Below are 12,911 nucleotides of genomic sequence, written 5' to 3'. Positions count from 1 at the left end.
ACTGGGGACTTGCCAAGGATTTTCACTTTTTATGATGACAAACTTGGCAGCTGTATCTGTGTGAGAGATCTCGGAACACTTTTTTTTTTTTTTTTTTTTTTTTTTTTTGCTTGAAACAGACATCAATCACGTTTGATCCCTCACAGATGTGTTTTATCAGGTGGTTCCCTTGCAACATCTTTGACACCCGAGAAGCACATGAAGAGGAGTCAAATGCAAAAAGTGAAGCTTCTGAAAATAACCCTATACTGTTGCTATAAAAGATTTGTTGTATTTAGGTTGTCCTTCTAAAATATATCACATTTTCACAGACAACTTGTATACCTGCTGTATAGTATACTTAATTGGATTAATTGGATTGAATAGCTTTGATCGGATTATGTTTATATTACACTTGCACCATTTCTGCATTCCTTCAGGAAAGTTACATGTTCAAGGCCTGTCAAGACTTCCTATTTTCATCTCAAACTCATTCACCTTTTGTTGAATATGGACTGATTTAATGGCTTTGGTGGAGTAGTAAATTAGTGACAGCTTGAAAACACAGACCTCCCACAGTCACTTTGTATGGGAACCTGCAGGGAAACCTAAGTGTTGCACTTGGGTCAAAATCCATTATCTGTGGAAAAGAAATGTCTCAGCGTGATGATTAGACAGCCTCTCATGTTCTGGTGTTACTGGGCAGAAAAAAACACTTTCCCATTCAAGGCATTTGAATTGAGGTAAATAAATTCTTAAGCTGGATGAGTTGCAAAAGGTTCACACAAACAGCATTTATGACTTCTCCAACTTTATTACACAGTTATAGTTTAAAGACCAATAAAGAACAGCGTGTGTTTACTTGATATGCACCTTATGTTTATAGCAAAGACTGCTGTAGGGCTGTTTTGTCCGAGTGTATAAACATCATCAGGGTTGTTACTGGGGAAAATAAGGTGCAACACAGAGCATATGACAATAGATGAATATGACAAACTGCTAGAATCAGAATTTGTCATTTTAAGAAACACTTTTTTCTCCAAAGAAGTTTTTTTTAGAAGAAAGAGCTTTTCAAAGATCAGTAAATGGGATTTAATCATTCTTGCCTCATCTGTCGAACACAATATGGGTCTATAAAAAGGCTATTTTTAGAGCCCTCTGTTTGGGTTCCAGATGAAACCCATGTCATATAAAAGGGTCCTCAGGAGAACCCCTGCACTCTCAGCAATAAAAATGATAACTAGGACTATAAATGGTTCTTCCCATACAATAACCCTTTTTGGTTCCTGGTAGAATCTGGTAGTACAAATATTCCATTTGGAACCCTATCAGAGGATTCTACTTTGAACATGTAGGATTACACCTGGAACCATCTGTGAAAGGTTTCACCCAGAACCCCATATGAGAAGTTCTACCCAGAATCTTACCACCTTCTAAGGGTGCCAGCACAGGGAGTTCTGCCCAGAACCTATGTATATTCTAATATTCTGTATTTTATTTATATTTATATTCTACAGAGAACCGTTTTATATTCTGAAGGTTTCATCTAGAACCAACCCAGGGAATTCTACCAAGAGCCCCTTTATATTCCAAGGGTTTCATGAGGAACCCACCCAGACAGATCTAAAATGTGAACATTGGAATATTACTGTCTGCTGGGTGTGTCTTCACTTTGTCAACTTAAGAGATGTCAAATCAAGGCCTTTGCAATTAGATAAATTGAAATTCTTAAACTAGAGAAGTTACTACAGGTTCACACATGCAGCATTCAACAGCTCCAACCTGATTACGCAATTAAAATTTGAAGACAAATAAGGTACAGTGTGTTTATAGCAAAGACTGCTGTCAGGCAGTTTGGTCTCAGTGTATGAACATGATCGGAGCTGTTGCTGAGAAAATCAGGTGCATCAAAGAATGTATCTAAATATATCAAGGCGGCAATTATATAATTATTAATAATCATAATTTTTAGCAGTTATTCTCATTATCCATTGTTTGGTTTTAGAACTTATAACATTCTCACTACTGTAAAAAAAAAAAAACAAATGCGCCTCAGCATGCAGCTATTTTCAGCTTAAAAGTCCTCAAAATCCCACTGTATTCTACCAACGCAAACTGCAGAGACAAATTTAGCAGCTAGCTGGTAAATGTAGTGGAGTAAGAGTTAAAAGGGGAATGAATATTGGAATTGTATTGATCAGATAGACAGTAACAGGACTGCAAATAAATGCTTATGTTACTCTGTATTTGCTCACTGTGTAACATGTTCAACATATCAACCTACCGGGTGATAATAATGTCAATATTTTGTAGTAAAAATGTAACTGAAGTAAAAAAAAAAAAAAAAAAAAAAAAAAAAAAAAAGAAGCTATTTTAATATAGATTGCAAAATTAAATTTAAATGGAAATAATGAAACAAACAATGGATACACAATGGATTATTTGAAAGGTGAAAACAGTTCACAATTCTGACTTGATTTATTGTTATTTTTTATTGTATATCATTTATTAAAAAGGAAAAAACAACAACAATGACAATAAATGAAATAAAATACCTACAATTAGTAAACTGCTAAGGTAAAAGATATATGTATGATTAACTTCAGTGACTCGTAGGGTGACCAGGTGTCCCATTCCACGTGGGATTGCACAATATGTCCCACATTTTAATTGATTGTAGTTTTCAAAAGTTACAGCAGGAGTGACATGTTTTTAAAATATGGCTTTTATCCAGCGGCTGTGAAGAAGGCAGAAAAGACTGTCATCACGGGGATGTGTTTTGATGTCAATTAAACTGCACGCATTTGGGTCACTTGCAGGTTAACCTGTCACCACTGTTGCCAACTGACAACCTGTCAAGCTGCACATATTTAGGGTGGAATGTGGAATATGATGGACAGAGTGGGAAACCACGTATCCATTGTCTATCATGTGCCACTAAATCAAACAGAGGGCAAAGCATATGTTACGAGCTAAGGGACAAACTTAGACTATTTGTAATGTGTCCCACATTCTCCCACACAAGCATAGTCATTGTCCCTCGTTTGATTTGTTAGTATCTGGTCTCCCCATGGTTCATCGTCAGTTTATGGATTTTATCGATAATGTGTTTAGTTTTCTCTCAGTGTGTTAAGTTTATTTTACAGTACACTACTAAGACTTAACAAGCCATACTTTCTATCAAATAGGACAAAAACTAAACGGCATTAGACCCTTGTTAGACTTTCTCGGAGTGTAATTTGGGACGAGTTTCAATAGAACTGCACTGTAAATCTTCTTCTTTGGCTTGTTCTTTAACCTTTTTTTGTGTAGATCTGGGTCACACGTTGTTTTTAAAAGGGGAAATAGCAGACATGTGATTTCACTTCAGTTTACAAAACAGTTCTGTTATCCCTAATAAATCGTCTAATAAATTCTAATAAGAGTTTAACAGTGGGGAAACATTACACGTAAGTTTACAGCACAGATCTGTTGAAATGTGCTCATGATTATACTGTAATAAAGTATAGTAAGTGTCTAAAAAAGTGTGTAATACAGTCTATTATTTCTAGTTTTTGTCTAATTTGGTACAAACTACAGCTTGTTATGTCTTATTAGTGTACTGTAAAATAAAGTGCAGTTGTTATGTGTTGTCTCTGTTGGAGTCTCAGATGAGCTGTCCCAGTGTGGGTTCAAGTTTGGATTCAACAGGTGTTTGGACAGTGGCCGCTGCCTGCGTTGGACTCCCCAAATCTGCAGGGACCCTGTTAGCTGGCGGCTGTGTCCCCGAGCTTGCCGGCCCCTGTGTCTGCGGGGCTACATTTGACAAGCCAGCCGGCCCCTGTGTCTGCGGGACTCCGACTGACGGGGTTGCCAAAGTTGCCACAGTGCCTTGCTCTTCTGGGTTTGTGAGCCCAGCGGCCTGGTTCACGGGCCGAACGGCTCCTGCTGATGGGTTTGTGAGCACACCGGGCAGGTACACACCCAGCTGGCCCGCTGTAGCTGACATCTGAAACAGAGAAGAGAGGAAAGATACTGAATGAGGCGAGGGAGGGGGAACAATGGGATCACTGAGTTCACTGAGTGGATTGTTTGAACAAGCTGAGAGACAGATTAAAATCTTGGCTTTGTTTTACCTGGAGTTCCTCTGAGCTGAGACTGCCAAGTGCAGCGTTCTAGTAGGATGACAGCAACAATAAAACATCATCAGAGAGAAACTTACGAAAACAGACTGGGTATTTATCCTGATTATATTTGAGGTTACAGAGTGTATTTTGCTTTTACCATGGGTTGCTGGAGCATGTATACAATTTGGGGATTCTGTGGATGAAAATAATAGATAGTAGTAGTAATAGTAGTGATAATAGGCAGTCGCCATTTAATGCAACCTTTACTTGCCCTTAAAGGAGTGATATAGAATAACTGCATGTCCAAAAATGAGTACTGCAGTCCAAATAGCGAGTTGGAGCCATAGATGAAATATGTAATAGGTTGAAATACTTTTTTCATAAACAATCTATGGTTGAATTGATCTGTGTTTCCCCCTGCACCCCCCTCCTCCCCAGACTCAAGGAAGCTCAGGCTGGCTGCAGGAACACTGTGCAAAGATGACAAAATTGTTATTTGACAATAACAGGTAACTAGTCCTACACTGTAAGTTCATCAGCTGTTTATAACTGTCAGTAGTCTGTCAAAGAAGCCCGCTGCTCTGAAAATTTACATTCTGGAGGTGGGGTTCAGTTACTGTGTGCCTTCTGCTGCCAGACCCATTAACATATTGCTCAATTTAACTGTTATAAACATCTACACCTTTAAAAAAGATTATTTATGATTTCCTACAAGACATAAACAGACAGTTATTCATTCGGCAAACATCCAGCATTAATTTGAACTCTCTTTAACATGAAACAGACAAACAATAATACAGGCTAGAGCAGAAATTTCAAGGGAGAATATTACGGCTGTAGAAAAGTGAGTATTTCAACTTTACACATTTCCTTAATCTCCGATGACATATCATGATCATTTTATGATTTAGTTCCAAAAATACATTTCTCCTTTACTTTTTGACACATTTTTAAATAGACAATGTAATGATTTTTTTTTATTAGAAGTTGTATGAGCACTGCCGTTTATTTAAGTTTATAGAGGTAGAGGCACCTGTTGTTGTTGAATTGGCTGAGGTGCATTTCCTAAAGGAGCAGCTCCAGAAGGTGTTTGTGCAGGTGACACCAAGCTGTCTGGAGGTTGATTTGCTGCAGTTTGTTGAAGAGGTGATGAAAGAATCATGGGGTATCCATACGGGGAAAACTGGGGGAGAAAAAAAGTGACATTCTACGTACATTCTAATATCTGTCAACAATTTCTGCTTTCAGACTGGAAAAAAGTGCAATTCAAACTCTGTTCTACTCCAAACTTAAGACAGACACTAATTATTACCACTACGACCTCACGTCGTGACAGAAAAACATGCTGGAGGCAAAACAGTATCCAAGTTTCCTTCCCAGAGTCGTAAATCAAGTGACAGACTGCAGTACAACTACTGATATCTTTATTGTCACAACACTATCTGTTATGACTGTTTCAGTTATCTCATACAGTATGTTGACAGCACAAAAACGTGCTCTGCAGAAATATGTCAAAGATCCCCTAGGTGAAATCTCTCCGGCTAGATTGTGGTTGGAAAAAATATTTTTGCGTCTACCAAATATTGTACAGCACAAAACAGTACATGCAGTTCTTTTTGCAGAGCATGGAAACTAAGGATCAGCCATAGAAAACACAGACAGTGTACCTATTAACTATATCTTACCAGCTGATTCCTATAGGGTAATGAGAAAAGACGAGAGTATCCATAAGGAGGCAAAATCTGAAAAAAAGAAAGAAAAGAAATTAAAAACATCAACAAAATCCGCTTATAACTTATTCTATCATTCTGATTCTCTGGGATTTTTGTTATTGTTGTAAGCATAAAAATAACAGACAATTAAATTGAAGAAAGCTTTAAAGCAGAGTTAATTATATTTTGTTGTTTGGTGTATATTTGTCTCCATGTGCTTTTTTCTCTTTCCTACCAGGGGCTGTTGAGATCCGTGGACGCTCTGTTGCACAGGGATGATCACTGGACCACCCCCTAATGGAGACCAGGTGTAGTAGTGTGTGGGAGGCAGGAACTGGGGGGAGACCCCAGGTTGTGGTTGCTCCACCTTAGGGGATAGTGGAGCTGGTGTCTGAGCGTCAGGTTGCTGGTTTGTGGCCTGAGTGGCTCCTCCTTGTGAAAGGACTGGAGGATGGGCCTGAAAATATAAAATAAAAATTTTCAAATTGATTATTGTCACAGTAGATTGCACATAAGAAAATGTGAAAACAACATTTTGAATGTTTTCCAGAATATAGTCAATATACAAGCCTACTTACTGGCACTGCAGACACCACTGTGGTAAAACATGACAGCAGAATGATGATAAGCATTGCTAAAGACACAAAACAAAAAAATCAATATGGTTTTGGAGTTAGTTCCCACAAGATCAATGACAGTTGAGAGAAATGTGTACTTAGAGCACTTGGAGTACATTCAATGAAACACAGCGAGAGGGAGCATTGACTTATGTTCTACTCACGGAGCGAAACAACCAATGACAGAACAGACATGACAGACATGACAGAGAAAAACAGACAAATTCTACCTAATCTTCTGGTTTGGATGAAACAATGATATGTAAACTGTAGAAAATCCAGTCAATTCCCTAAACTGCCTGTTTTCCTTCTATTATAATGCTGTAATGTCTACAGAAAAGAATAAACAAATACATAAGAACCCAAGACTTGAGGTTTTCCTGTTACTCAGAGCACCTGAGGGTGTGGCTGATGTGTCAGTGTCTCATGTTGTAATTATGGTCAAAACCAAAATGTGCGTAATGTGCAATGAAACAGAAAAAAAGATGAATAAGGAAATGGTAGAAAAGTGGGTATAATTTTTCAGTCAGGAACGTTATTAAGCATCCAATTATGCTGCAGAAAAGTGGCAAAGAGTGAGTAATTAAAGCAACACACACAACACCCTATAGATTATGTCTATACCTACTATATCTTCAATTAATTTTTAATTTTACTTAAATTTTGTGGTGTATGGTCACATGGGTTTACGATCCAAGTGTGATTGAAACATCACAATCATTTTTTACTATTCAGAAGTTAATTAGATAATGAATGGTTGTTCAAACGTGTCAAACACACAAGGAACCACTTAATTTTCCTAGGAACTCCTTTGATTTTCGTTTTACAGGTGTATCTGGAGCTGCTCCCAGAATTCACTGTGAAGTAAGATGAGACGTAATCAGTATATTACATGGTCAACAGTAATAGACAGCTGCACACTCACTCTTATTCATAGCTATGATGCTAAAATCCACCTGATTATTATGTCTTTGGCAAGTGACATAAATCTGAATCACAGTTATTTGGTATTGTACAGCATTTAATTTGATCAGTGGTTCTCAAACTTTTTCTGGCATGCCCCCTGCAGAAGCTATAAAAAGTTCTCATCCTCCATCCCACAGTTATTATCAACCATTAACAATGATTAAGGATGCAACTTTTAAAAAGGGATTAAAGTTGAATTTTAGTGAAATAAAGGCCAGACCGTCTCTTGTGCTGCTGTAATATTGTGGATTTTGTCCTGGGAATCAATAAAATCATATTTTAGATACTTTTTTGTATGAAATTAATTTAAAGTAAAATGAATCTGGATATACTTCTGACAAAAGTTCACTTTAAAGGACCAGTGTGTGGATTTTAGTGTCCATTTTATGGTTTATGGTGGTGCTACATGACAGGGGTACAGTGACAGCAGATCTCTGTCAATCTTACACTCTCAGTATTTATATATTAACATGAATAAAATACTATCTGCATATAGTTATGAAAGAAGTGTACTTTAACTTTCAGAAAAAAAAAACATAAAATGAATTTAAATACTTAAACTTTGAATACTAAATCAGTGTGTAAGATTGTGAGTGTGTGTGGTCACCAGAATTACACTGGAGGCCATGTTGTGATGGGATCACACCAGCCACAATGCCCAACACATTGACATTCAGACCCATGTCTACTCATTAGTCATTTGTTGGTTCAATCCCCAGGCCAGCAGGATAAATATGGGTGAGCAACTCACCCCATGTAACACCAACTGCTCCAGTGGAGGTGCAGATGATCTGCAGACTGGTTCTACCAGGTATCTGTTTAAATGTGTGTTGCTGTGCAAATTCAAATAATGTCAGAATTCCTGCAAAAGAGAGAACTTTCTGAATAAATAGAGTTTTGTAAAAAAAAAAAAAAATGTGATCAGTGGCAACTTTTCTACTTCTTAGCCTCTACTTCCACATGTGCTTGGACCACACCCATCCTCAGACTAGACCTTAATTTTGATCTCAACTACACAAAACAAACGAAACAAAAGAAGTGGGCCAGAGGCGAGCCAGTGGCCCCTGCTTTCAGTCCCCTTGTTTGGACCACACCCGTCTTCAAACTCTACCCTAATTTTGATCTCAATTACACACCTGTGAAGTTTGTATCTTGCACTGTTTTGATGCTACCGCAGTGACAAAGTCCGTCCACAGACACCTGTCAGAATACTAAAAACTGCCTCTGTGGTAATTCCTAGTACAGTAGGTGTCTCCAGGACCACATTTTTGCCATGACAGCACACCCACACAGACTCACAAGGTGAAAGCAACACCAGCCCTGCTATCATGGCTGGTAACTAACCCACCTAAGCTGCATACTTTCCATATTTTTTAAAACATGTCACAAATCATCATCTGTCATTGAAATAAAAAGAATCTTTGTTTTAGCAACACAGGATTTAGAGAGCTGGCAGATTTAATTTATTTATTGCTAAACATCATAATTATTGAGTAATGAGACAGGTCGGTTTGACACAAAAAACACAGAATAGGCTTATACAATTATTATAGTAATTTAATGGAATGTAACATCCACACAGCATCAATATTAACTCCAGACCATAATTATTTTATTATATTATTTCCAGCAAGGTTGTCAACACATGACATTTCTGCCATCTTTTAGTCCTATGGGTTCATAGGAATATGTCAAAGAAAACAGAAAAAAATAAAATAAAATGCTTCTGTGACATATATCTTGCTTCAAATCAAATTTTATTTTTCAAACCCAGCATCAAATACAAATTGTAAAATACACAAAAGTCACTGTTCAGTGCATGATTCAAAAGTATTGATTTTTAGCAACTGGTTGGCAAAAATCTGGTGTACTTTATTTAGCAAAGTTTGTGTTTTAAACTGACATTCCAACAAACTTAGAAATAAGGTTACATTCATAATGAGCTGCACGAGACCCACTGTTTTGGTACAAACATTACACAAAGAACTGTGATTAAACTGCAAGAGGCAGGCATCTGTTTATTAGAATATTAATGCACATATTTTTTGTCAAAATTGTCTGTGAATAAATGCAGAAAAGACTTGGCAGTGCAGTAAGATAAATAGGAATATTTGTCAAGAGGCTGAGTCATGATAAAAGTACAGTTTGACAGACTTAACTGATGAAGCAAAGAGTTGGGTATTAAAGACTCAACACTCATCCCTTTCTTAAGCCGTGTTGATCCAGGGATGGTGATGTGTGTGCCCACTGAGTGGATATTACACCGCCATGTCGTCAGCACCCTCCCACAGCTGTCTCCAGACCAACCTCCGACAAAACTCATAATTACACCCTGATGAAGTGCCTGTCTCAACTGTACATGTTCAAAATCACAATATATTGGTGCATTCTTCAGGTTTTTACATGAAAAAGATAGAGAGAAAACAGTATACTGATTAAAATTAGATGAAAAGTGACAAACATGAAAGGAATCAACAGAAAAAAATCATATGGTTTTAATCTAAAACCTGTATGATACAAGATCATTAATGAATGTGTCCAATATTATGCTGAGATAATCTGGTAACTTCTATACCATATGACTGTAAATCCACATACAATGTCCTTAGTAGATATGTGCAATTTCAGATTTATATAATTTGAGAAACCATTAGTAAAACTGAAATCTTGCAAGTAGAGCTGCAATGTTGCAATGTCAGTTGAATTGACTGTCAACTGTTTTGATGTTTTTGATCAAATTTTCTGATTTCAGCCTTTAAATGTGAATATTTTCTGGTGGTCATTTTCATGAGGTAATCATATAATACATATGACCATTAACATGTATTTTTGCTATATTCTTATAAATTCTTATAAGGTTTTTCTATTTATTTTCCATTAGGGACATGAATGTGGAAAGGTTGCTGAACCAGTACTGAAATGTGAAACCATGCTGAGAAATTCATTTATATTTTTGTAAAAGTAAACAAAATCTGGTTTAAACGGCTTCAAAATACTAGCAACATACATATAAATGTAACACACACATGCACACACACACACACACACACAGAACACACATTTCCATCTCACTGGGTACCCTCTCTGCCGTTGGAGAATGGAAGTCATTCAGTTTGCCTCTCAGATCAGAACAGTCTATCCGTTGTCTCCTCGGACTTCGGTGGTAGTTGAGATTGTAGTTGGGGTTACACTTGGTGTTGGGGTTGCAGTTGTGGTTGTAGTTGTGGTAGTTGTTGTTGGGGTTGGAGGTGAAGGTGGCCGTGGGAACAGACCAGGGAACAGTTCCCAGAGAGGGATTGAGAGGAAGGGAGGAATCGGCTGAGGCTGGGGCTGGACACGATTGCCATTCTGCAGCAAGACAAAATAAGTACAATAAAATATCTTTAAAAAATCTGAGTTGTTTTGGTATAGTTGATGAATGATAGTGTTCATTTAATTCTTAGCATACCTCATGACTGTCAGACTCACTGTCTGAATCACTGCTATCACTACTGTGATCACAATTCTGCAAAAACATTCAATAAAACACTGGTTTGTTTGTCACATTTGCTGAAAATCATTTATAGGACAAAAAAATAATAATAAGAAAATAGTATGTATTATTTTTTTGTACTTACAACTACAGGAGAATTGATCAAGCAGAAAATCATCAGAAGAAAAAACTTCATCTTGCATTTCAATTCATTCAGATCCCTTGATAGTCAGAGCTGTCTCCTGACATGGTCAAGTACGAGTGTAAACAGCTTAATAATGAATAAAACATTAAGCCTGTGTTTGCTACCGTCAAGCTGGTCCCCTTAGGAAACTCCATTAGCTTTTAAACTGCCTGACTGTGCCCACACGGCTCTTGCACTTTAAAGGTGTGTTACTTCATGTCAGATGTGGTTGGTGTCATGGCAGCCTCCGGAGACAAAACCAAAATAGGCGTCAACACAATTTCATTACCCAACTCGACTGTGTTTCAGTAACATTAAAGGCCCACATCCTGTTTGTAATCCTGATGGACTTAAAAGTATTTTCTGACACATGCTGGGCTCAATTAACCACTAAGCCCAAATTTGTTCAGCTGATCACTTGCATGCCCACAAACACATGCTTCTTTTTGCTTAGTAAAATGCAGAATATCAACATGCTACCACACATCACAGTTATCTTTAGAAAATAATTTCAAATACTTGCGGTCAGTGTTGCACTCTGTACTTATGAAACAGTAATATCTGTTGCCCAGAGCTACATTTCCACCTGCAAAACAATACTTGCTCAATCCTTTCCAAATACTGTAATTATCTTGTTTACTCATGGTGGACCTCATTTATTTCCTTTATAGCAGTCATTAAATTTTAATGATCTGTTACAGGAGTCATCCAGGGATTTTATCTCTGACTAGCCAGAGACTTAAAAAGGGTTTATTTCCCATTGATGGGTGATGTTGTGGAGATCAACACTGACATTACATCTGTGATATATGAAAGCTTTCAAAAAAATTGATTTGCTCCATTTCCACCAGCACTTGCCTTGGGTCATGGTGGAACAACTTTTTGATTTTCCACCTAAAAAAACAAACAAACAAAAAAAAAAAACACAACTAGAAGAGTGCTCTCAGTAGAGTGCAATTTTTTTGCCAGGCAACCTTAAACGAATATTTGAATGGAAGCCCTTTGTAATCACTTTCATTTTAATTACTAACTGTTTAATTACATTTTTTTTCTGTAACAGATTACAATAACATTTATTTTGTAATTTAATAACATGTAACTAGTTAAATGTAAGTAGTCAGCACTGATAGCACACTGTTGCACTTCCTTTGCACACTGTAGAAAGCTGCACAAGCACTTAACTTAGAGGAGTAGAGGAAAAATACTTGGACACTTGCATAGATTGTTAGAATGTATAGTCAGCATTTATTTAACAGCAACACTGAACACCGCAGACTTTTCTCCCCTTTGCGCAATTTTTGTTAACCAACTCTTAAAGTAAACCACCAAAACCTTTCTTGGTCCAAATACATTTTGAGCTGGGATTCAGTTTATCAGTCACCTCAGTTTAAATTGTCCTTTCCTTTATACTGGGTACAGATATTTTGAGTGGGTTACATCCTCATAAAGTTTTGGCAGCAGCAAATTGACTGGCTATCGCAACCGTGGCAAAATCTGATTGGATAGTAAAGACAAAGGTGAACGCCCAGGAGAGAGACGGAGTAAAGGGAAGTTGTGAATGAAGGCAGCGTAATAGAAGGTCTTCCTGAAGGTAAGGGTTTGGTCTAACCCAGTTAAAATGGAGCACATAATAGTCATTAATGGGTCACCTAAAGTTGGGTAAGTTAGCTTTTTAAGAGCCATTCTATTTCTGGAGGATCTTCTCAATCCTATTTGTTCTTCATTGTCAGAACCACCCTTTTCTGATTCCACTTGTTCTTTTTCACACTCTTTTTCCTCCATCATCTCCAGTTCACTTTCTACTCTATTTGTGATGTCTCAGCTCTCACTTGGATTTCTGACTGCAACATTTGAGAGGCCTTCCTCACCCCCATC

General features: G+C 37.4%; 1 protein-coding gene and 1 long non-coding RNA gene across 2 annotated transcripts; both read right to left on the bottom strand.

Annotated features, from left to right (window-relative positions):
• Positions 1-3,260: 3,260 nt before the first annotated feature.
• LOC146329925 (uncharacterized) lies at positions 3,261-6,699 on the bottom strand. Its single transcript, XM_084714458.1, has 7 exons — positions 6,376-6,699; positions 6,033-6,254; positions 5,771-5,827; positions 5,119-5,268; positions 4,243-4,278; positions 4,095-4,133; positions 3,261-3,967 (listed from the first exon to the last, which is right to left on the bottom strand). The coding sequence occupies exons 1-7, from the start codon at positions 6,427-6,429 to the stop codon at positions 3,626-3,628; spliced, it is 900 nt and encodes a 299-aa protein (XP_084570584.1). The 5' UTR covers positions 6,430-6,699; the 3' UTR covers positions 3,261-3,625.
• Positions 6,700-9,899: 3,200 nt separating this feature from the next.
• Positions 9,900-11,191, bottom strand: LOC146329924 (uncharacterized). The gene is made up of 3 exons (XR_014769134.1): positions 10,998-11,191; positions 10,829-10,885; positions 9,900-10,728 (listed from the first exon to the last, which is right to left on the bottom strand). It is a non-coding gene; the product is annotated as an uncharacterized LOC146329924 (long non-coding RNA).
• Positions 11,192-12,911: the final 1,720 nt, after the last annotated feature.

This window comes from Lutjanus erythropterus, chromosome 3 (assembly GCF_056507025.1).
Source record: "Lutjanus erythropterus isolate fLutEry1 chromosome 3, fLutEry1.hap2, whole genome shotgun sequence".
Taxonomy (NCBI): domain Eukaryota; kingdom Metazoa; phylum Chordata; class Actinopteri; order Lutjaniformes; family Lutjanidae; genus Lutjanus; species Lutjanus erythropterus.
This window is presented reverse-complemented; position numbering and strand designations above follow the sequence as displayed.

Coding starts and splice junctions, on each gene's coding strand:
- LOC146329925 (XM_084714458.1), bottom strand. CDS start 6,429: ATGCTTATCATCATTCTGCTGTCATGTTTTACCACAGTGGTGTCTGCA. Junction 4,279..5,118: donor AGCCAATTCAACAACAACAG/GTGCCTCTACCT, acceptor TTTCATCCACAG/AATCCCCAAATTGTATACAT. Junction 4,134..4,242: donor ACATGCTCCAGCAACCCATG/GTAAAAGCAAAA, acceptor TCATCCTACTAG/AACGCTGCACTTGGCAGTCT.